General features: G+C 36.7%; 1 protein-coding gene across 3 annotated transcripts; it reads right to left on the bottom strand.

The window, feature by feature from the left end:
- On the bottom strand, positions 1–19,997 carry LOC107819947 (kinesin-like protein KIN-7K, chloroplastic). Of its 3 annotated transcripts, none has more exons than XM_016646145.2 (24): positions 19,390–19,997; positions 18,909–19,152; positions 18,728–18,825; positions 17,748–17,837; positions 16,225–16,277; positions 14,046–14,111; positions 13,916–13,969; positions 12,662–12,721; positions 9,456–9,534; positions 8,447–8,514; positions 8,260–8,322; positions 7,943–8,047; positions 7,308–7,412; positions 7,057–7,164; positions 6,833–6,976; positions 5,557–5,739; positions 5,214–5,372; positions 4,231–4,455; positions 3,445–3,585; positions 3,228–3,353; positions 3,043–3,093; positions 2,884–2,931; positions 2,594–2,797; positions 1–1,019 (listed from the first exon to the last, which is right to left on the bottom strand). In XM_016646145.2, exons 2-24 carry the CDS (start codon positions 19,145–19,147, stop codon positions 426–428), a joined length of 3,063 nt encoding a protein of 1,020 aa, XP_016501631.1. In that variant the 5' UTR covers positions 19,148–19,152; positions 19,390–19,997; the 3' UTR covers positions 1–425. The 3 variants fall into 3 exon arrangements, with proteins under 3 accessions (XP_016501631.1, XP_016501633.1, XP_075110764.1); XM_016646147.2 differs by having other exon boundaries at positions 3,231–3,353; XM_075254663.1 differs by lacking the exon at positions 19,390–19,997 and adding an exon at positions 19,250–19,273.
- Positions 19,998–25,837: the final 5,840 nt, after the last annotated feature.

Here is a 25,837-nt window from a genome sequence, read left to right as displayed (position 1 = left end):
TGGCTTAAGTTTATGCATTTATCACATTGAAATATTACAAGTGTCAATTAAATGAGTTCTCAAAATAAGGTATATGTTCAAATACATTTCTATCTACGACATAGTAAGCGGCAAAATTTTCTCATTGCTCAAATGCAACGTGCATAGGAGCGAACCAATTTGCCAATTTCCCAGAATTAGTGAGTGCAAAATACATCCCTATCATCAACATTACAGCTACAAAAATTGTAAACATCAACCTCTGTACAAAAGCAGTAAGTTCAACGTGCAAGGTACAATTCAGAAAGCCCCTCACGACTGATTTATCTACAGTAGCATAAGGGGGGAAATAGAATGGACAGAGAACGCCCCTCCTAATCTGCAACAATCCCACTAAACCATCATACAAGCACACAACTCACTCTTGCTTCTATTACAAACTTCCCTTACTGAAGTCCTCTAGACTGCACAAGACTATCCCAAACCTCAAAACCATCAATTCTCTGGCTTTCTGATCTGGTTGATTCAGAAAGATCAGAATCAACTCCCTGAGACTTCTTCAGTTTTGCCACGAGAACCCACATATTTGCCAGTTCGTTTTCAAGATAGGCTTCTCTTTGTTTGGATTCTTCAACCTTACTCTGTAATTCAGCCTCTTTCTGATCCCTTTCCGCAAGAGCAGCTTCATATGAATGCTCCCTTTCACGGCTCATAGCCAGTTCTCTTTTCATATCTGCAGTCAACACGCTTTGCTCATTTCGTCTCGGATGAGCATCTCTTCTTCCATTTCGCGTGGCAACAATTGGTTTACGCTGGGTAGGGGAACTCTTCTGGGCGGCTAGCTCAGCAGCTAATTTCTCATTATGATTCATGAGCTTTGCAACTTCTTCAGAAAGTGCCTTTAATTCAACCGCTGCTGCAGATGCTAGCCCTTTGGCATATGTACTCTCTTCAGCCAATTTGTGGTTCCGGAGTTCCAGTTGCTCCTTCACTTCAACCAGTTCCACTACTCTCTGCTGCAGTTCTTCAATCTCTCTTGCCTAACGGAAGCAAAAACAGCAATTCAGTTGAAACATTGTAGTGGATGACAGCCGATTCGTGACATAAAAATGTTAACTCCAACTTAATATTTATGGAGCACTTGTTGGTACTTAAGTATTTGAACATTTTGTGTGTGATATAAACATGTCGCATAAACATAAATCTGTAATCGTCTCCAAGTGCCATAATATGACAATGCCCCATCAATGAAGTCCTTCCAGTTATAACATATAGTAACCAGAGAAACAATATATGGCATAAATTATCTCATACACCAAATTATGCATCTAGTGGATGACTTCCAATTTGGGTAAATTTTATGCACGAGTACTGAGGTAAGTGAATCAGAATCTTTTCTCAAACCATTTTTTGGTAAGTATCTCTTTATTTATTAAAAAGAGTGGTAAGTATCTCTCTTCACACTGTATTGAGTAAGATTGGTGTTTAATTATTGCCATAACCCAATTTAAAAGTGAACGTGTGAAGTCCCTCCCTCCCTCCCACACACACGAAAATATTGAGAAAACACTTGCAACAAAGACTCTTTCTGCTCCTACATTCTCATTGGAAGTAGAGAGGTGGATGAGAAAACAACTAAATGTCGCATGAAATTACGACGATGGAGGAGCTCACCTCTATACCAAGATACAGACTTGGAGATTCAAAAGCAAAGCTTCCTAAAGCTGCAAAGGGAAACTCAAAGATCTAAGCTGTTTCAGATCATGTCACTCTTTTTGGGGGTTAAAACTCATCGGAAGAGTAGGTCGTTGAAAGAAAACCTTTCCTGAAGACAACTCGAGGGATCTAAGTTGGATCCTAATACAATCAATCCTTCCAGAAAATCTTTACTGCGGATCTTTCCAGAAAGTGGAATCTTCTAAATTATCCAGATAATTTCTACACTTCTAATCTTGTCTGAAAAGTCAATGTTCTAGACCAAATAGTTGAGTTTCAGAGCATTGAAGCTCCATCTTATGTAGAGAATGCCATAACATAATCATCAGTTAGAGCAGTTAGTTCACTTACTATTTAAACATGAGAAACTTATTAAATATGAATAAATTGAAGGAATAAGCCATTCCGTGGGGTATATACTTGTGATGGAAGGCCGGAAGCTGGGTCGGCAGCCCCTTTCACTCAGATAAAAAAGGCTTAGCCTCACAAATTAGGTATTGCAAAGGAGAAAAAGATAACAAGCCAGAAATTACATACACATATACTTCCTTAAATTTAAACAACAGTAATATGATGTTCAGGGTACATACTTAATAGTAGGTGGCAGACCGCAATAAGAGAGCCTAAAGAAATTTACAGAACGTCAAATCAAAAATGGAACGAAATGTAAAATGTTGAGAGAATACTACCTTAATCTTGGGGCTTATTTTATCCCTCTAGTAAGACTCTTTCTGTTTCATTTTACTATTTTAGTATATCATTTTCTTTCGTCTGTTGCAACAAATATATATATATATATATACACACACACACACACAAGGTATAAGAGTGGAGTGGCCAATAACATAGTAGGTGATATGCAAGGGTTTCTACTCGACTGAGAAAAATAGATAGGAACCTGGGCCTGTAAGAGTAATGCTTCTTTTGCATCCTTTAAGGCAGTACTCTCCTTTTCAGCTCTTAGCTCCACAAGTAAACTTTTTGTCTCAGATAGGCGTTGTGAATGGGCTACTGATGGACTGCGATTTCTCTGCTCTAGCGCATCAGAAAGCTGTTGCTTTAAGGACACAATTGTTTCTTGTAGATTCTGGCATTCATGGGTCTGTCAAAATAAGAAATCTCATTGGAACAGAGTTTCCTTGGAGCAATCAAAATTAAATGAGGAAACAGCTGAAAGAGGCAGTCTACCTTTTGAGTTAGCTGGTCCTGAATTATTCGATTATCGGCAGCTTTAACCTGGCAATAGCAATATAAGTTTGATACAATTGAAAGGATAAGCATAAACTTGAACTCAAAGGAGAAATGGAAGAAACAATATTCTTAATGAAGACATGCAAGTCATACTACCTCAAGGTCAAAAGACTTCTCATTCAACTGTGCCAAAAGCTCTGCAACAGACTGCAGACAAGAAAAACAGCTTAAAAGGTGGAAATATATTTTTGACATATCTGTTGCCATTCAAAGTAGAAGCAAGATTTTTGTTTTGTTTGAAATGGTAATAATTTTTTTGATGTAGAAGAAGCCAGACTTACAACCGTTTCTTCCTGGTTCTCCATCTTTTCACGAGGGCTAAGAGTGAACTCAGCAATTTGCTTCTCCAATGAAGCTATTTGTTCATTCTTCATTCTTACTTCATCCTTCAATGTCCTAATCTCCATCTTAGCCAATCAAATAGTCAAATGTCAGAAAATATATACAGTTGCAGATAGAAAAAATAAGATGCAGAACATATTGTTTCATGACTTATACTTGCACTTGTTCTTTCTTTGGACTTTGTGTAGCTTCCTCTGACAACCGTTTTAAAGCACTTGTATGCAGTGCCACTTCACCGGTCAAAATCTTTTGCTGCTCTCTTAGGAGGTCAATTTGATCAACTGTCTTCATGCTAGTCTATTACACAAGAAGTAAAACTATGAGTTACCAGACCATGAAAAAGCACCGTACACATGAAATTGTCTATGTATGCTTAAGCACAAAGCTGCAAGTGATTACAACAACAACAACAACAACAAACCCAGTGGAATCCCACAAGTGGGTTCTGGGGAGGGTAGTGTGCAGGTAGAGAGGTTGTTTCCGATAGAACCCCGGCTCAACATAGTCGCAGCAACAAAGCAAAGGAAATAAAGTAATGAAAAAGACATACATGGAAAAAAGCAGTAACAACAAGAAGATAGTAACAGAAGCGAAGCAGAAGCACAAAAGCAGCAAGTGATTCTCTTTTTTACAAGCAAAAGGTACCCAAGAACTTGGGGAAGTAGGGAGATTCATAACTGAACTTCCATATGGGTAGTTTTCTAGTCTTTATTTCATGAAGAGAAACTTCGGATCCAATCACTAGTTTCCTCATCTGGAACTTCACACCAGAAGCTTCACGCACCCTAGAAGTGGAAGAATCTTTCAACAGCTTCTTTTATTGATCACCATTATATTTAACCCAACTCTGCTTAACCCTATATTTTGGTTTGCTACATGACATACAATAGATATACTAATGTTTACTTCTTTACTGAACTTTGAAAAATGTAACTTCCATACCACAGGAGTCTCCTGGTCCAAAAGGTTATCCTCTGAAACTTCTTTATCCAATCTGACATCAGACAAACGCTCTGCCGAAGGTGTGCTTTCTGTGGGTGTAGAGTGTGAGTTTCTCGATTCCATATGATGATTTTCAGCTTGAGGAGTGGATGGTGTACTAGTTGACTTGAGTCCACTGGATCTATCGCTAGTGCTCGCCAAGGTACCTGACCCACTGTCTCGTCTCTGAGAATGAGAAGAATTTGAAGCAGCATAAGTAATGGATAGCATAAAACACCAGAAATTGTTGCAATATAGACTGCACTGAAGAATGCAATCAAGGTAGGCGTAGAATTAAACCAACCCATGGGATTGTTGATCAACCCAAACTTTTCAAAATGTTCTTCTATAACTGGAATCAAACTAGCTTCCCTTTTCCCTACGTAGAGAGCACTACTGGTTTTTTTATCCGCCTTTGAAAGAGTAGTTCAGCAAGAATAGAAAAAATATATGTTCTTTCAACTAAAACCTCTGAAATCCTTTCATCCACTGTCCCAAATGCATTATGTTACAACTTTTTAAGCAAAAGTCAGAACAATTATAGCAAAAATAAAGAAGAAAAAGAGTACACTAGGAACAAAATAAGCTGTCCCTCAGTTGATTCCATAAAACGAAAATTTTCCTTGGCCAATAAACGACATGGTCTATTCCATATTACTTTCTAGTGTCTACTGCCGCCAACTTCCCTGAGTACAAAATGGGATTTTGAATAACCATGAGATAACAAACACCTAAAGAAGTTTTTGACGTGTCATAGGCTGGAAAAGTCTGTCATATGTAGTCATATAAAAGGGTTTTGGATCCTCATTGATAGCTTTAATATGCTTGTTACTTTGGTATTTAAAAACAGTTCCATGTCCATGCACCAACATAATTGCAAAATCATGAAACAGAAATGTTAAAAGTGAAGTAGTTGTAGCAACAATAGAGTAGATTACAAATACCCGTGGCTTAAACCAGTTAAGCAATCCATTTTTCTTAGTCTTCTTTTCCTCCTTGAATGTATCATCAGAAGTGTCTGCGTTGCCATCAACCGAAACATACAAATTGACATTTTCATCTTCCAAGATGAGATCTCGTCTTCGATGCGGAAGATATGCAAGCTATACATTCAAAAAAGGAGAGGAAAAAGGACAGTTAGACCTTGTAAAAACAGTACAAAAGTCTGTAAAGACAGGTTCATCCCTTTAATTAAGTGCTTAGACCATATTACCTAGTGATTCAAACTAAATACACATACTGCAAAGGCAACTATCAATTGAAAGGAATAATTACGAGTAACAGCACCTCTTCTTCCCCAAAGGAATGTCTTCTTCTAGGGCCAGTCCGATGAGGAAATCTTGAGGACTGTGAAGTTTTGGTGGATACTAGAATTAGTTTTGTTAGACGCTGTATTCTACCAAGCAAAGCTGCTTTAGCGTCCTCTTCTTGTTCCAACCTCGACTGTAGTCTGACTTGACCATCTTCTAGCTTTACAAAGTATGTCAAAGTAGATGGACTTTAGTTAGATAATATCATTACAAATAGGCACAAATCATTGTACACTCCAAGCAAATGTCTTAAAGTAAGGCTCACAAAAACTTCCAGTTTGTTGTTAGTGATAATACTGGAGAAACAATGCAACACAATTGCAGGGATTACTCGGTGAGAGCCAGATGCCTGATATGGCCATCAATTTCTTCAAGAACCAGCCAGATAACAGGATGCTAAACCTTGTATTCTTTACAATACGAAGGCTTCAATCCAAAAAAAAAAAATCTCACATAAAATCTACTAAAAAAAACCTATGGGGCAGGAACAGACATGAAAAACAACAAATATACGCAGAAGATTTAAATCTAGTGATTATTCAGTGAGAGCCAGATGCCTGAGACAGCAAGCTGCTAATATTCTTAATTCTTACGTGTGAAGGCTTCAATTAGATCACATTAAATCTAGTAATTGTTTGGCAGCTAAATTTTCTATTGAAAGGATTATTGAATAGTCCAAAGAGGGATTCAGAATGTAGCACTCAATGATCAGTAATAAAACAATGCAAGCCAGTTAAGGAAAACCAGAAAGGTACAGACTAAAAATATCAAAATAAACAACAAATCTATGCCTCAATCCCAAACTTGTTAGGGTCTCTAAACTCTATATCAAAATAATTAACATAAATTAGCCAAGTAAAGAGAAAGATGAAAAATTCTGACAAAGCTACCATTATGCCCATTCATAAAGGAATACATTAACTAAATGTGTTTGACCTATTCATTTTTCTTTTTTTCTTTTTTTAATAAGGATGTTTAACCTATTCATTCACTTTGGTTTCATAGAAAAAGGCTCCCTTCCATCCCACCCCATTATTGTCACACTTCCTCCACGGCCCTTCTGCAAGAAAGCAGGCTTCATGTGCAAATTGATGCCGAGGAAATGGCTTCAACTCAGTCTCACTGAAAACTAGCTGTAATTTTCGGTAAAGTTGAATGAAACAGAAGTATGTACTTTTCCAGTCAATATTGCTGACTGATGAAAGGAAAAAAGATTTAGAGGCCAGAGGAGAAAGCTCTTCTTTCAAGGTTACCTTTTGTTTCAGGAGCACAAGATCTTCTCCACTATCTTTCATTTGTGGAACTGTAACGATGCCTTTCTTCAGTTGTTCTAACTCTTCTTTCAGACGACGAATTTCATTTTGATATTTCTTGATAAGTGATTTCTCATCAATTATCTGCAAATTAACAGTTCCTATTTCAAGCACCACTGACCCAAAAAAAACTCAAAGGAGACATGTATCTGCATTCGACTGACCTTGTTTTGTGCTGCTTGAATCTCAATGTGTTTAGCACGGTGAGCAAACTTCAATGTGTTATGCGTCTCTTCAGAATTGCTTGACGAAGGAGTCACAGTGCAGACTAACTATTAGAGACAGGAAAAACAGATTGGTAAGGTATTCTCATTAATTCAACATCTGTTTAATAAGGATCATTTGTATGATAGTCACGGTTCACTAGAATCCAATATGTTTAACAACATCAATACATAAGAAATGAAGAACCTACAGATACACGTCCTTGACCACTTAATGAGGATTGAAGAAGCCTGGTCAATTTTGAATCTCTATATGGTATATGAGTAGCTCTCCCATCAGTTAACTTAGAAATAACCTGCAAGGAGAACAAGTCAACATTACCCTCAAAACAAATGAAAACCAAAGATGGGAACCTTTTCCCCTTTCTTGCTTCTTTTTGTTCTTTTAATCACAAGCCTCATTATGTCGAGTTCTTTAGTGAAGAAATTAAACATTTTATGTAGCCTTAGAGTCCACTAGTGACAACAAAATATCATACAATGCTCCTTCTAAACCACTTTCACAAAGTTATCATCTACCAATATGCACTACATACCTCTTTTAGCTTGACCTTGTTCATCAAATACATAAAGTTATACAGCTATACTTTTGTTCTTCAAAAATAAATCATCAAAAAGTCTCAAGATTCTAAAATTCTTGAGGCTTTTATGCAGATTACAATGTCAAGTCAATCTACTTGATGATAGATCAAAAAAAGCTCTAGTGCTTTCTGTACATAAGTTTCTTTAACAAGTAAGCCAATTTATTACTGAAATGTCAAAAAGGAGATACTAGTTAAGCAAAACTATTACACCGATGATACAGTGGAGATGTTTGGGTCCTTACAGTTCCAAGAGTCAATAGACTTTTGTTGATGTAAGATCCCTCCTTTCTGCGCACACCAGTGGTTTCAGCCTTTGAGCTCTCTGAACCTGCCAAATCAATAAGATGCTGCAAGCATTTTTTTTAACAACAAACAGAAAAGTGGAAAATGGAGAGTTAGCAGTTTCCGATCAAAACTAAGATAAACTCTTTTAGACAAATAACAGAACTTGACCCAATAATTAGTTATTAGAAAGAGAACTAGTTTAAGCCAGTGAGAAACACACGATTTGGTCAAAGTAATATGTTGAGATCTAACAAGTCAATAGCAGAGTATTTACCAGCTGTGACAAGGTAACTGCCCCTCCTTCACTATATTCACCACAGGGGCTACTTTCTATTGTCTGTCAAAAGAAAGTTCACTCAAATTACTATACACACATTGTTTCAGCAAACTCAGGATGCAAGAAAATTCAAATAGCATAACTAATGTAAGACTTATAGTTCACTGGTAAAATCATAGGATACCAGTGTAAATATTGTATGACTTCTGCTACTGAGTAGATTGAAGTTTGTGGAACCAACATGCCTATGCTCTGCAGGTAGAAGACCCAATATTCAAAATACTGGAAACATAATATATAACTGTAAACTTTAACGAAAGACATAAAAGAGATATGAACCATTCCTAAAAGAATGAACGAACAAGAAGGATGAGAGCCCTTTATTATTGCATTTATATGTTTGGTGTAATAAGTGTTCAGTTATGTATAGGTTGTTGGAATAATATACTTTTTAAACATATTGTATATCAACTAGGATCAGTAAATATAACTCGGAAGATTATTTGCCTGTGATTATGTAATCTTGATGTTCCTTCCTGTTTTAGAATAGCATATACCAATCTAAACCTTCTACAGTATGCATTCCTGCAGATCTTTCTCTTTTCTCTAATTTCTCATAAAGGCTAACTTAGCTGAGGGCCTGAGAGACGGACCGGAAACCTATACGAATGATAGTCAAGGGTCATACTGCATAATACCCAAATTAGAGGGACCAATTGGTGAAAAATGGTCGCCAGAAGGAATAAACGTGGAAACAGGAAAACTATCGCTGAATTCAAGTATCACAACATTAGGAAACATTACTAATACCCATATGCTCTCCTCTTGGCATGTAATATTTAGCAAATTTGAATTTCTTATCTACTCTACCTTCACTAGGTAGCGGTAAGGTCTGCGTACACACTACACTCCCCAGACCCCACTTGCGGGAATATACTGGGTCTGTTGTTATTGTTGTTTGAGTTTCTTATCTAATAGTAAAAGTACTTCCCAATAATGTAAAAAACTGGTTTAAAACAAATTACATGCAGAGCGTGATATGCGGACAGCTGTTGATCAACATCGTTAATATGTATGCTTTTGCATGGATGCAAAAATAGACAAGGACTGACACTTGAAAATGGAACATTTCCGTTCATATTTTCTCTTGTTAAAGAAAGTTAGAATGTAACTAGAAAACCATCAGCTTATACCTTCCCCTGCAGCAATAAGGGATAGAGCATGAGCAGGGGATAAAACGACCTCCTCCTTAATTCCTTCCACAAAAGTACCCTATAATAAATAAGGAGAACAACCAATAAGAACACTGTATATTAAGAAATCAGAACACTGAAAGGCAACATTCTGTAGAATTTCAAAGCAATTAGCACCAAATAGAAGATTTTAACACACTAAATAGCTTAGGATGGACGAAAATGCACATAAGTAATAACTTACAAACTAACATGAACACCGCAAATAATAAAAAAAGACCACTGCAGATTGAGAAAATAAGCATTTAATACTTTGTTTAAAGCTGATAGAAGCTCAATGAGAACAGTGTAAAGGACACTCTGCCTGCATGATCATAAGCGTTTAATACATAGATTAAACGCTTCTAGGAGAAGGCCCTTATTGCAGATTTAGTATCACCCTGGTCATCCCATCAGGAGGATGGAATTTAGTACATAGACAGATGGCTAGAGAACCCATAAGAAATCATTCAGAGATTGGCTCTACAGGTGCTATAACCATGATAGTGCATATTGTGTGCACTAACCAAGTGATTGTGATATTAGGTTAAAGTGATTGAAAAAGGTATAAGCAGCAAACAGAGCCCTAGGTTGTAGTTCAAGATAGTACCATAGAAGTACTGCTTTTTGCAAAATGCCTGCAAGACCAAATTAATTTATATCCAGTCTAAGAATATTCTTATGGAGCTGCAAACCACAGTAACGCAGCCAGTCTATATATAGAAATCAGTTATAAGTACGATCAGCCTCAAAAATCTATTTTCTTAAAAGCATAATTGATGATGCTCCTGACCGAAAATTTTGATCTCAACAGACAACACTTAGATTTGCACAAGTCATTAAATGTTAAGAAAGAAGCTACCACTTTAGATGCCAAAACATTTTTTACTTCCAAACAGGAAGTATCTGTGCTGGTATGTATTTTTTTTTATCAGATCAATGGTGGTATATATATCTTGCAATAGATCTTTATGTGAGCTTAGTGTGGTTTTGCTTACTACATTAAGGGTAAATTCTTCTTCTTCTTTTTTGATAAACATTAAGTGTAAATTTATGGGTAATTTTATTATGTGCCACTTGCCAGCAAAATCATGCAAGTCAAGCTTGGGTCAGTTAAGATGTGGACTATGAAATTGTGAATCATGATAATATCTGTTAAGTTCCCGAGTTTTCTCCAACATATCAGGTAAAAGCTCTCGCTAGCTGAGCCTTTTTTCTTTTTTGGGGGATTGATAGGTTAAAAAGTCTCTTTTTAGGTTGATAAGAGTTGTTAGCCAAAAGAAGAATAAGAAGAATTGATAGCAAAGTGGCTCCCAAAACTTTGGTTCAATGGTCAAGGTTGTCCAACACGAGATGTGTGGTAAGCGCGAATCACGAGTTCAAATCCCTTGGCAAACCAGGCTGGTATTTAGGAGAGATAGGTAAAAGGGCAGACCCATTTAAATCCAAAGATGGAAATACTGAATTCCTCGAGTCTCAAAATTCTATCTGAAGTCGAAGCTAACTTTGTAAAGCTAATCATGTAGCCAAAGTAGCTATGCTTCACCTTGTAAACAGGAGTACTCCTATATATAAAGAAACCTTCTTACGTTCCAGAGGATTAGCTCCTACACTTTTGTCAAGGTCTGAATGGTTTCAGTCCTTTCTTAGCTTAGGGATTGAACCTGCTCATTTCTTATTTTTTCAAGAGCTAAGGCAGTCAAGTCCCCCTCTTTGTTTCTTTTCGTTATCTATAGAATTACAACTAAAGTTGTTTATTTAAAACAGGAGAAAAGGGGAAAAAAACATAGAAAAGAATTGCTAGCAGAGTTCAAAAGGTCTTTCAACTTTCTACTCGGTATTATTTCAAAAGTAGCCTGCTTCGCATGTATTTCTTAATTTTCAAGTTATCTTAGTAACCAAGTGATTCATGCAACTGCTTAACCCCCAAGTTATCACATGCTCCATGGTTTATTATACGAGATGCTACTAACTAATGAGGCAATGGCTAGTCCCAAGCAATGGAGATATGTTCAATAACCAGCATCTTCTTTCGGATGATATAGTTCAAGGCATTGTTGTTGTTGAGCTAGAGGCAGTGTTATTAAAAGCGCTCGCTTCTCGCTTTAAGCGATGAAGCGAGGCGAGGCGCAGGGTTAGTGCTTTTCTGCTAAAAAGGCGACTCACATTCAAAAAGCGTGCACTTTTCTCGCTTAAGCGAGAAGCAAGCCGGTAGAAAAAGCGAGAAAAAGCGTGCTTAAGCGAGCAAAAGGCATCAGCTAGGGTTTTTTTAATGCAAATAAACCATCTGTGAACAAACAAACATATGCGACTTCTTCTTCTTCTTCTGATGGAATTCTTTCAGTTTTTTTCACTTTTTAAGCGCTCATTTTGTGCTCTAAATGACTTGTTCTCCTACTTCTGTTATTAAAAGTACCCTGTTTTATGCTGCTGTATGCTCTGTTTTCTGCAATTTATCAGTGAATTAATTGTTTTTTTTTGGTTATTGATTGTAGTAAATTTAATTTGATTATTCAATGGCATCAAGCAATTTGCTTAATATGTTATTTTTAATGAGTTCTTAGCCATTTATCTATGCCTATTTTTTTTTTTTTATTTGTGTTAAATTGCGTTTCACATGAAAAAAGCGCGCGCTTCGCTTCGCGCTTCTCGCTTCTGTGAAGCGAGGCCTCGTCGCTTTTTTGCGCTTAACGCTTTCCAAAACACTGGCTAGAGGTCCCTTTAAGATTTGGTAAGGTTGGAGGTGAATCTAGTATTTGGAACAAAATGTTGATAACGCCATCAATGTAGCATTTTCTAAGGAAGCAACTGTCCATGCATATTATTACGCTTATATTTAATAGCATCAAGTATTTATTGCTAAATACTTGATATAGGCTTGGAAACTATGTTTTTTTTATTTTATAAATAAAATTTATATATTCTATAGGTAAGTCCATAATATAGAGTGAACAAAATTCACTTAAAATGCACTTCCTCCCAGATGTAGAAGTGGCAGTTTCCTAATATTAAAAGGGCTACCTAGCAGAAAATCGAAAGCTGCTAACGGAAGTTATGAAAGAGCAAGGAAGCCATTAAGTTGATGGGTTAATGCGCATCATAAAGAAAAATAGGTGTTTATCAGCATTATAAGAGAACATGCATTAGAATCTTAATGGAAAAGAAACCTGAGTGTCCTCTCGGATTCTTAAGTTCTGTCCAGCTGGATTTAGTAAGTCATTAACAACCTGAATAGAGCAGACATTAAAGATAACAATCAACTAACAGAAAATCGTTTCATCTTCAAACACCTAAACTAAACTAGAAGCATCAACCCTTTAGTTTTCAAGTAACCATAATTAACCAGAAGAAATTAGTAGTCTTACTGATATAAAAAGAGGCATGCAATGGAGACTAATGAGAAAAAATAGCAATTGTATGTTTTATTTTTTTGGGTTTTGGGTTTTTTGGGGGGGGAGGGAGTATTGGAAGTAGCTCGATGGAGCCCAAGGTGTCGCCTAGTGGGTCAATGAATTGGCAGAACCATGAAGTCTCAGGTTTAAATCCAGATAGAGGCAAAAAAACACTAGGTGATTTCTTCCATTTGCCCGAGCCTTGGTGGGCAAAGTCTGTTGCTCGGACTTTCTAAAATGCTATCACACCCGTGTCGGATCCTCCAAAAATGCTCTGGAGGATCCTACACGCACCGACGATATTTGGGAGAGTCCGAGCAACATAGGGAATGTTACCCAACACTTGAGAAGTCGGGTCAATAAAGGTGCGCACAATCTGGTCTGGACACCACCGTCACAAAAAAAGGAGAGGAAACCGTTCAATGAATCTTCAAGATCATGTCAAAGCCTTATGCTAGACATGAATCTTGCTTACACGTCAGATGATTGATAGCTTATATCTCAAAAACAGAAAACTGAAACATGGGTCATAGTTTTATTGCTCATTCCACCCAGACATTTTTAGATTTAAGAGAGAAATTTTTTCTAAAAGAAAATTGTTTCAGAATTTCTTTATAAATGTAGTGGTATTACATAACATGTAGTACATGTTACTCAATTTCTTTAATAATTAACTAGATGTATTCTTTTTTTCACCAAGGTTAAATAGATGTATTCTTATAGACCATTCTTGAGTATCTACCTCTATGTCAATTCATTTAATGATGGCTATTTGTTGAAAAGATGTATCTCTCTATACCAAAATGTATAATTATCTACAGTAGCAGAAGTCATGGAAATGGAAAAAATAAGCCGTTTAATTACAAGGGGCTAAGTAATTAGAATAAGTCGATAAACAAAAAAGGGAAAGTAGGTCAAGTAAAATAACGGGATTAACAGTAACAGAGAAAAAAAAACACAAAAAACAGAATTACAGACAGAAAAAAATTACAAAACAGCCAATTTCTTCATGAATGGTTGGAAGTGCACCTCATTGTAGATCTCCAGGTATGAGAGACGAAGCAGAAATTCTCGGTTCGGGGTCTAAACCAGCAACAAACTCAGCAAAGTATTTATGTTAGAGGATAATCCATAATGAGTTTGTACTAACAAGAAGTACCTCTTGAATAATGCTGAAGGCATCCTTCACAGCCAATGGTATAATACCAGGAGATCTTTGATCACCCTATGATGAGACACAAGTTACATATAGTTATCAGATTCTGTCCCTTAAATGAACAGAAAGTCAACTAAATAGGCCCCTATTTAGCATAAAGTACAGGAAACTGTAATAGCAAGCTCTAATCTTTAAGCAAATAAAGCACCAGCCGATAATGTGAAACCTGCACTTGTCAAGGCAGTTTAAAGATTTCTGAACTCCTTGTAGTATGAATCAATGTTATCAAAAGCCATCACTTTGTCTCTTAAAGCGATGAAAAGGGGTTATCACTTCATGGGTGACGCCATGCACTTTAGAGAAGTTTGCACTTCAAACAATGGTGTGCACAAAGTCATTGTTTTCTGTTAAGACATACTACCATAGGTAATTGTTGAGAGAAGAGACGAAGTTTCTGCATCTCTTGATATGGACCCTTAGGTCTCCAAGAAATAAGTGCTTCCTTGTTTGGCTTGCAGAGAGGTGGCGATATAAACAGAAGACAATTTGAGGAGGAGGAAGATCATATATGCAGCTAGCTAATGTTTCATGTGTACATGTTCACGTGAGGACGTAAACCATCTCCTATTGCATTGTCACGTTGCTACTTGCTACCCATGTATTGTGAGTACTAAGCTAGTTTGGAATGCAATGAACGATGCTAGGCAAAGTTAAGGACATGTCGTACAGTTGGTCTAACGACATTTCATACAACTGGGCTCTCAAGAAGAGGAGGAGCAAACTCTCATTTAGCTCTCATGTGGGTCATAGGAATTAGGAGGGCATTTGAAGGGATAGAGTCTAGCTTTCTGATGCACCCATGAAGTTCCAGTTTCTCTAGAAGGTTGAGTGTCTTTGCTAGAGTGTAGGTTCCCTACTTTTTGAGTAGATTCTCTACTTTTTGGTATATTGGTAGTATACGGGATCTCCAATCCTACATCTTTTACATACTTAAGTCTCAACAAAATTATTTACCTTATAAAAAAAAAGATCTTACCATGGTCTTGTTATCATAACACTTGAGTCTTACAAGAAATGTACAAAATTTCAAGTTCCTTCACAATGATCAGTTTCATACAGTCAGTCTTCGCTGAACAGTAATTCAATATCTTCTGCTGTTTCTCGTCCTTATTTTTGTGTTAGGATAGCTACTACATAAATATCATCAAGTTGAGAAGATATCCCAAAAACCCTTTCAATGATATACAGAGTGTAGCTAAACTGACACGTGGCTAAAGATATATTTCATTTTTATTTTTCCTTTAGCACGATTCTATTACCTATTCAAAGGAATAGTAAGAACGAGAGAAGTTTGCAATAGAGTTTTATCTATTAACAGACCTTTCATTCCCGTTTGTTCACCGGTTTTTGAGTTCTTCAATCTGATATGTTACAACATGTTTCCTTTAGATATTTTTCTTTTGCTTTTGGGGATAGTTTACATGTTTCTTTGGCATCCACTAAATCCAATCTCCCATGAGTGGCATGACTGCAGCAGGCTTACTATTTTAGTGAGCAAAAATAGCTAATTGTTTCATTTATACACGCGAAGAGGAAATCATCACAAATATATCCAATGAATAATTTCAAAGCAAGAAAAGCAAAGAGTTAATCTATTGGGTTCCCATGAACGGGTAATAATATAGTTGTGTAGCACTTATCCAGAGAACTCATTTAATGAGGTCATCCCCACAGCATTAGAATAAAAGCCTGTTTACAAAAGAGTAGAGGAATGATTCCTTGTCCAAAGATTAAACCACATAGCAGTGCATATATAGTAGCATGTTTAACAAGAGATAACAATTAAGTCCAACTCTAGCATAAGTTTTTTCATATAGACACCAATGTAGCTTTCTCGAAGACAGAAACCATGCACAATCCCTTTCCTGAGGAAGGGAAATCAGAAAACCTAATAATCTAAAATGCCAAACACCCATAAAATAAAGCTAATGAAGAAGTAAGTAATCAAATAGGCATGTCACTATTCCAAATGTAAGATCCTTACAGATAAATTCTCACTCTTAAATCATGTTCAATCTGTGCGCTCGCACAAGGATAGTTCAGTTACAAAGATACATGCTGGAAAAGGGGAAAAACATGCTTTGTGTAGATAAAATCAACAATTTAGAAACAATTCTCTTACATGCATGGTATGGGTTTTCCCACTGCTCGTAACCCCATACGCGAAGATCGTGCCTGCAATTGAAAGAATACGATGATGAAGGAAACCCAGTCCAAAATTCAATGAAGAAAATATCAGCATCTCAAGTTTCCTCAAAGGATTTGAAGGAAACTCATTCCAAAAATCAATAAAGAAGGAGCAGTATACATGGTAACGGGTGAAGGGATACCATAACAAATGAATACAACAGTTGGTCCCAGAAGAAAGACTAGGATGACATTACAACAATATTACCAGTCTATCAAATACTTGCTGTTTTCAGTTTAAAAGTACTCTGGTGGGTGATTTATATTTCCTTTGCTCAATACAATATATACTGGATTATCAACTACTGTTGAAGCAGTAAGCTACAGATACGAGCACATATTTCTCCCAATTAGCAAATCAGAGAGCTGAACACAGTACTAGTTTATGTGTCACTACTTGCAATAAATCACAATTCCCTCAGCGTGGTCAAGGTTATCAAATCCTGTGAAGGGGTATCTTAAATATAGACATATATTACGCCTACGTTACATACTAGGGTTCTAGCATTTAAATCTTTAGTGTTGACACGATATGGCTCGAAAATCTCAATATTCTCAAGTCACAGTTACTGAAAGCTATCCTAGAAGTGGATTTGACAAAGCCTTGTCTCAACTACGTGGATCATTCACAGGAACCTTACTGCACCATTCAGCTCAAGCTATTCACTGTATATTACAGCACATGTAGGTTATCGCCATTGATGCTTACGATTAAGAAGTCAGCAAGATCACAGATAAGAAAATCTTTTGCAAGAAACTGAAATTACTTGTTTTTAGTAGGTAATAAAATTGAAACTACTCTCAGACAAGGAACTACAACCTACAAGGCATTAGTTACTACAGATAATGTTACCTAAAAGAGGCAAAATTGCAATTTATAGCTCAAATTCAATGGAAAAAGTTATCATTCTTCAACAAACTTTCCACTAGCTTGCTTGCTGAAAACCACAAGACATGTCGTAGATGGTAAAGGTTTCATCCCGACTACCACTTTTCTTTGCCACGGAGGTATTTGCATTAGGCTAGGCACTAATTGAAAGTCAAATGAGCATTCCACTACAACAATATTACTCCCTCCGTCCCAATTTATGTGGCGGTGTTTGACCCGCATGGAGTTTAAGAAAGAAAGGAAGACTTTTGAAATTTGTGGTCTAAGATATTTGTGTGACTGTAAATCATTTCACTAAAGGTAAAGCTGGAAGTTTAAAGTTAAATTGTTTCTAAATAAAGCATGACATTCTTTTTTGGACAGACTAAAAAGGAAAGTACGACACGTAACTTGGGACAGAGGGAGTAGTTTTTGTTTACTTTTGCAATATAGATTTCAAGGAATATCTTTAGGAAAGTTAACGCATAAATGGTAGTATCTATCAGCAGCAAATGCACATACAAGGGGCTATATGAACTCCTATTACTTGTGTAATCATAACCCTTGATCATAAGACAAGAGCTACATACCGTTGATGCCTTCCATGGCACCACCAACAACCTGCTGTGCAGCAATATCATAGACATGACGTGTTGTGGTGGTAGGACCAAAAACCTTATCTGTAAAGAGCAAACCGAATTTGGCAGTTAGCGTCTATGACAGTAGTTAGATGCAGAAGGACCAATACATTATAAAGCACATGGAAAGCAAGTCACACATTCAATTATTGAAACAGTTTCAGACACAATACAACAAAAAAATAGACTGAACAAAGATTATGCTTTTGCTGAAATAAGCCATCTGGTGGAGAATGGTTAGCTCTAACAGTCCAACTACATGAAACACCCGAAAATAGCAATAAACAATCAAACACCTGACTCAAACAATCAAGTCTGCTATGGGGGATGCTGAAGCATCCTCATACCAAATTTTCAGTCACAGATAAAGTGAAGCCATTTCCTTGAGATGACCTCAATTGACGATTTGGATAAAGTTTCAACATCTAGTTCCTTCTAGCTCAAGGAACTCATATACCTCCAGCAGCATGCAAGATGAAGCAACTTGAGATTTTTCCAGAATTCTTTGAAAATGTTATCACTGGATATACGATTGAGTTTTCATTCCTACCATTGAAAGTGAATTAGGATAGCTACAATTTGTTGATCTTGCCATGCTAATTTAATGTTATGTATTTGACGAACATCACTATTGCACTTCATAATTTGCTTACTTTTTTCTGATAAGTACTATTGCACTTCATAATATTATGACGTAGTTGGCAGACATCGTGATTTGTATCAGTAGAAAAGGTCTATTCTTCATAAGAAATGTTCTTTTTTTTTAAGAAATGTTGCTATTACAACTCTAGTCTTAATTAAGTTGACTAGTTCGGAAAAAACATTTTTGTCTAAAATGGAAAGATATGAACAAGTAGCATTCAAGCAATAAGGAACCAAACTCCATGCTTCTATCCTATACACGAAGAATAGCAATATACATCAAGACATACCATATGCATACGCTAGCGTAGGATTATGCTCATTTCTAACAATAGTTTCTCCATCTGCATACCATGAGACTTCCTCCCCTTGTCGTATCTCCCTCGGACTAAATCATAACAACAAAATTATTTTTTTCCAAACAAAAAATAATTATGCCAATTTCTAAAACACAGTAAAATCAGTTTCCACCTTAGAGGTCGGAACCGCACTGTCACTGTAACATTCTCTTTGGATCTCTCCGTTGTTTCTGCGGACGCGCTCTCCGAGCAATAGTACTGCGGCTTACTTCTCGCTGATGAGGACGCCGGCGAGCTCACGCCGTCTATGGAATTTTCTGGAAACTGCTTAGATGATGATGTGGTTGATGACGCAGGTGAATTTGCTACTCTTGAGCTCAATTTTTGGGATTTCGCTTGTCTTGTCGCCATTTTATCTACAAAAATTTCAAAAACAAATTTATCCGCAAAAATTCTATCAGAAAACAGATAAATTAAATGTAAAAGCTGAAAGCAGAAACAATTAAAACCTACATTCAGCGATATCTCAATAAAATTTATAGCGTCAAATTTCTGCTACTTAAACTAAAATAAAAATAAGCCAAAAGCGTTACAAAAGGAAAAATTGCAGAAGTTGCGGCATGCATTTTACAGTTGAGATTAGGGGGAAATACCTTAATCAATAAGGAGTAAATATGAACAAAAAGTACATCTTCTCCGCTTTGGTCTTAAGATCTAAAAGTAGGTGTGATGAAAAACATCATTATTCTCTTAATCAATGAGAGTATCAAAAAGAGTGCCTTTTAGGTGAGAGATGAAAAAGAAGAAGGGACTACTGTGTTTGGATTAGATATTCTCTCTTCTCTCTCTATCTATTTTAGCTTGCCTTGTAAGCGATGCATACTTTTTTCACTTTCTCTCTCTTACCTTCATCAAAGCTTAAGCCTAACTTCACTATTTAACACAATGCCGCCATAACCGTGTATATGTCTATGTGTAGAGAGAGAAACAGACAGAAAAAGGACACAGTCGCCCCCACACACACACACGCAGTAGTGTGTGTATAGGTATAGAGTAGGCTAGAGAGAGAGAGTGTGAGAAAAAGTGTGACTGTGTGTGTGTGTGAGAGAGAGAGAGGGAGACAGGGAGATAGTAAAAGGAGTTGAATGCGGTGTGACTGAAAGGAAAACAGTGAAAGCTGGCAGTGGAAGAGTGGAGGGGTGAATGTGCTAGATTTTAGAACGTGTGGGGTGTTTTGTTTTAATTTATTTATTTATTTCCTATTTCGGTTATTACTAGTAACTAGTAACTTATACTCCATTAATATAATAATGCTTGAATTAAATTGTGGGGCAACGGCAAACTAAAGACAGGTTCACAAGACTCTTGTGCTCAAAGTCGAAGATAGACAACAATTACGGGTTTTCCTACTTTCTCAAGATTCCCTACCATAATAATACAAAAAAAACAGAAAAAGTACTTATAAAATAAAGACTATAAAGTAAAGACAAGTATATAGAGAAACTGATATATTATTCGAATTCAAACTGATGTACATAATGAACTGAAATCTCTTCTATTTATAGAAGAAAGGAAGCTGCTCCGTAAGCTGCTACTACAAGCTGCTGTGTAAGCTGCTACTACAAGCTGCAGTGTAAGCTACTATAAGCTGCTGTGTAAGCTGCTACTACAAGCTGCTGTGTAAGCTGCTACAAGCTGCTGTGTAAGCTGCTGCTATACCAGATATGGATAATCTTCTACTGAGAGCAATATTTATCCATAACGGAGTACTGAATGGATAAGCTTATTATACCCGGTATGGATAATCTTTTACCGGGGGTAATGTTTATCCATAACTGGGTACTGAAAAGATAAGCATATTATACCCGGTATGGATAAACTTATACTGGGGGTAATGTTTATCCATAACCGGGTACCGAAGTGATAAGCTTCTTCAGGAAGCTTATTTTCAATATAGTACTAAATAGATAAACATATTTACGGTGGAGTCCCATATGGATAAGCTTCTTCAGGAAGCTTATTTACAACGGAGTACTAAATGAACATCCATAATATAATATATTTATAATACTCCCCCTTGGATGTTCATTAAAAGATCATGTGTCTCATTAAAACCTCACTAGGAAAAACCACGTGGGAAAAAAATTCTAGTGAAGGAAAAAGAGTACACATATTTAGTAATACGCATTGTTAGGTGCCTCATTAAAAACCTTATAAGGAAAACCCCATGGGAAAAAACCTTAGTAAGGGAAAAAGAGTGCATCGCGTATTTTACTCCCCTGATGAAAACCTTGTTTCAAATATTTGAGTCTCCGCATTCCAATCTTGTATACCATCTTCTCAAAAGTTGAAGTTGGCAAAGATTTAGTGAATAAATCTGCTGGATTATCACTTGAACGGATTTGTTGCACATCAATGTCACCATTTTTCTGAAGATCGTGTGTGTAGAATAATTTTGGTGAAATGTGCTTCGTTCTATCTCCTTTTATAAATCCTCCCTTCAATTGGGCTATGCATGCAGCATTGTCTTCGTATAAAATTGTGGGTCTTTTCTCACATTCCAAACCACATTTTTCTCGAATAAAATGAATTATTGATCTCAATCATACGCATTCCCTACTTGCTTCATGAATAGCTATTATCTCAGCGTGATTTGAAGAAGTAGCAACAATAGATTGCTTTGTGGAGCGCCATGATATGATAGTACCTCCATATGTAAATACGTAGCCGGTTTGAGATCGAGCTTTATGGGGATCAGATAAATAACCTGCATCTGCATAACCAACAAGGTCTGCACTATCTTTGTTAGCATAAAACAAACCCATATCAAGAGTTCCCTTTAAATATCGCAATATATGCTTAATCTCGTTCCAATGTCTCCGTGTAGGAGAAGAACTATATCTTGCTAGTAAATTAACAGAGAATGCTATGTCAGGCCTTGTAGCATTAGCAAGATACATTAGTGCACCAATTGCACTGAGATAGGGTACTTCGGGACCAAGGAGTTCCTCGTCCTCTTCTGGAGGTCGGAACAAATCCTTATTCACTTCAAGTGATCGAACAACCATTGGTGTACTCAATGGGTGCGCTTTGTCCATGTAAAAGCGTTTTAAGATCCTTTCTGTATAGGCAGATTGATGGATAAAGATCCCGTCTGCTAAATGTTCAATTTGCAGACCAAGACAAAGTTTTGTCTTTCCAAGATCTTTCATCTCAAATTCTTTCTTAAGATATTCAATTGCCTTTTGGAGCTCTTCTGGAGTTCCAACAAGATTTATGTCATCAACATAAACAACAAGTATAACAAATTCTGATGTCATTTTCTTTATAAAAATACATGGACAAATAACATCATTTATGTAACCTTCTTTCAGCAAATATTCACTAAGGCGATTATACCACATGCGCCCAGATTGCTTTAAACCGTACAAAGATCTTTGTAATCTGATTGAATACATTTCCTGAGATTTTGCTTCAGGTATTTTAAATCCTTCAGGAATTTTCATATAAATTTCATTATCAAGGGAACCGTGCAGATAAGCTGTAACTACATCCATTAGATGTATTTCAAGCTTTTCATGTAGTGCTAAACTGATGAGATATCGAAATGTTATGGCATCCATAACAGGTGAATATGTTTCATCAAAATCGACTTCAGGTCGTTGTGAGAATCCTTGTGCAACAAGGCGAGCTTTGTATCTTTCAACTTCATTTTTATCATTCCCTTTTCGCACAAAAACCCATTTATGACCAACTGGTTTTATACCAGCAGGTGTTTGGACTACTGGTCCAAAGACCTCTCTTTTAGCAAGTGACTTCAATTCCGATTGAATTGCCTCTTGCCATTTTGGCCAATCAAATCTTTGTCGACATTCTTCGACAGATCGAGGTTCAAGATCCTCACTATCTTGCATAATATTAAGTGCAACATTATATGCAAAAATATTATCCACCACTATTTCAAATCGATTTAAATTAATCCCATCACCGTTCGAACTTATTAAAAGTTCCTCACTCACATGAGCTTCAGGTTCATTGATTTCTTCAGGAATCTCAGAACTAATCAGATTTTGGGTCTCTTCAGGGGATCCCTTCATAGTATCGTTTTGATCATTTGTCGATTTTCTTTTTCGAGGATTTCGATCCTTAGAACCCAAAGGCCTACCACGCTTCAAGCGTGCTTTAGGTTCACTAGCTCTCATGCTAGTAGATGGTCCCATTGGGACATCAATTCGGATAGGCACATTCTCTGCTGGGATATGTGACTTAGTTATCCTTTTCAAATCAGTAAATGCGTCTGGCATTTGATTTGCTATATTCTGTAAATGGATGATCTTCTGGACCTCCTGATTACATATAGGGGTACGGGGATCAAAGTGAGATAATGATGAAACTTTCCACACAATTTCTCTTTTGATTTCCTTTTTCTCTCCCCCTAATTATGGGAAATTTGTTTCATCAAACCGACAATCTGCAAATCGAGCAGTAAATAAATCTCCTGTCAATGGTTCAAGATAGCGAATAATAGAGGGTGATTCAAACCCAACATATATTCCTATCCTTCTCTGTGGTCCCATCTTACTACGTTGTGGTGGTGCTACTGGCACATATACAGCACATCCGAAAATTCGTAGATGGGCAATATTTGGTTCATGACCAAAAACTAATTGTGACGGAGAATATTTATTATAATGTGTCGGTCTAAGACGGATAAGTGATGTTGCATGCAAGATAGCATGGCCCCAAACAGTAGTGGACAATTTTGTTTTCATAAGTAGTGGTCTTGCTATCAATTGCAAGCGTTTAATAAATGACTCTGCAAGGCCATTTTGAGTATGAACATAAGCTACAGGATGTTCAACTTTTATCCCAACGGATAAACAATAATCATCAAAAGCTTGAGATGAGAATTCTCCAGCATTATCAAGGCGAATAGCCTTTATAGGATAATCTGGGAATTGTGCCCTTAATCGAATTATTTGGGCTAATAGCTTTGCAAACGCCAGGTTGCGAGATGATAGTAGACACACATGAGACCATCTTGAAGATGCATCTATTAGGACCATAAAATATCTAAACAACCCACTTGGTGGGTGAATAGGTCCACATATATCCCCATGTATACGCTCTAAAAAGGCAGGGGATTCAATATCAACCTTCATTGGTGATGGTCTAGTGATCATTTTTCCTTGATAGCAAGCATCACAAGAAAATTCGTCATTTGTAAGAATCTTCAGGTTCTTTAATGGATGCCCACTCGAATTTTCAGTAATTCGTCTCATCATTATTGATCCGGGATGGCCCAAACGGCCATGCCAAAGCACAAAAGTATTTGAATCCGTAAACTTCTGGTTTACGATAGAGTGTGCTTCAATTGTACTAATTTTTGAATAGTATAAGCCAGAAGATAAAGTTGGTAACTTTTCTACAATGCATTTCTGGCCAGAAATATTCTTTGTAATACAAAGATATTCCCTGTTCATTTCATCTATTGTCTCTACATGATACCCATTTCGGCGGATATCTATAAAACTCAACAAGTTTCTTCGGGACTTGGAGGAGAACAATGCATTGTCTATAATAAGTTTTGTTCCCTTAGACAGAAATATTATGGCTCTTCCGGAGCCTTCAATCAAACTTATATTACCAGAAATTGTTGAAACATTTGCTTTTTCCTTATGCAAATAAGAAAAGTATTTCTGATCGTTGAATATGGCATGTGTTGTTCCACTATCAATAACACACATATCTTCATGATTTGTCTTTGATCCAAACATAATTTGAGGGTTATCCATATTCTTCAAAATAACATAAATAAAATATATTATAGTAAATATCATTATCAAAACATAACTTTTATTTATGTACAATAATTACATAACCATACTATTTATTACAAACAACACAAATTAAAATATTTACATTTCTACAGATTCACTACCGATTACATGACTTATTTCTCCTTCTGGGAGTGCAAAGTAATCAGCTACATCCAAATGCATGAAGTCTAAATTATCTTCAGAAATAAAATTTGCTTCAGCATTTTTCTCTGTCTTCTTCAGGGAGGCTTGATAAAGCTCAACCAGATGCTTTGGCGTACGACAAGTACGTGACCAGTGCCCTTTTCCTCCACATCTATAGCATGCATTTTCTGCATTTGGCGTTTGCACCGCTTCATGCTTTTGTTCCTTCCTTTTCCACTGCTGGTGGTGAGGAGGCTTCTTTGGTGCATTATTATTACCATGATTGGGGTTTCTTCCCCGACCACGACCATGACCACGACTGGGGCCATGACCTCTTCCACGTTTAGCTTGGTGGAAGTTCGTCTCATTCACTTCAGGGAATGGACAAGAACCAATAGGTCGGCTTTCATGATTTTTCATTAATAGCCCATTATGTTGCTCTGCTATAAGAAAATGTGAGATAAGTTCAGAATACTTTTTAAATCCCATCTCTCGATATTGCTGCTGCAGGAGCATATTCGAGGCATGAAAAGTGGTGAAAGTTTTCTCCAACATATCATGATCAGTAATATTATCACCACATAATTTTAATTGGGAAATAATTCTGAACATAGCAGAATTATACTCACTGATAGATTTAAAATCTTGTAGCCTTAGATGAGTCCAATCATAACGTGCCTGTGGAAGAACGACCATCTTCAGGTGGTCATATCTATCTTTCAAATTATTCCACAGTATGACTGGATCTTTAATAGTGAGATATTCCATTTTCAGGCCCTCATCAAGGTGATGGCGTAGGAATATCATTGCTTTGGCACGGTCTTGGTTTGATGCCTGGTTTTTATCCTTGATGGTGTCTGCCAGACCCATCGCGTCAAGATGAATTTCAGCATCAAGTACCCAAGACATGTAGCTTTTGCCCGATATATCCAGGGCTACAAATTCAAGTTTAGAAAGATTTGACATTATTTAGGAAAAGAAAGTTCTTACCTCAGATACTTTCAAAATATTTGCTCGAGATGGTAGAGCTTCGTGCTGATAACATGTTATAAAATAAAGACTATAAAGTAAAGACAAGTATATAGAGAAACTGATATATTATTCGAATTCAAATTGATGTACATAATGAACTGAAATC

The sequence above is a fragment of the Nicotiana tabacum genome, chromosome 6 (genome assembly GCF_000715075.1).
Source record: "Nicotiana tabacum cultivar K326 chromosome 6, ASM71507v2, whole genome shotgun sequence".
In the NCBI taxonomy this organism is placed as follows: Eukaryota; Viridiplantae; Streptophyta; class Magnoliopsida; order Solanales; family Solanaceae; genus Nicotiana; species Nicotiana tabacum.
The sequence above is the reverse complement of the archived record's forward strand: the minus strand, read 5'-3'. Positions and strand labels throughout refer to the sequence as shown.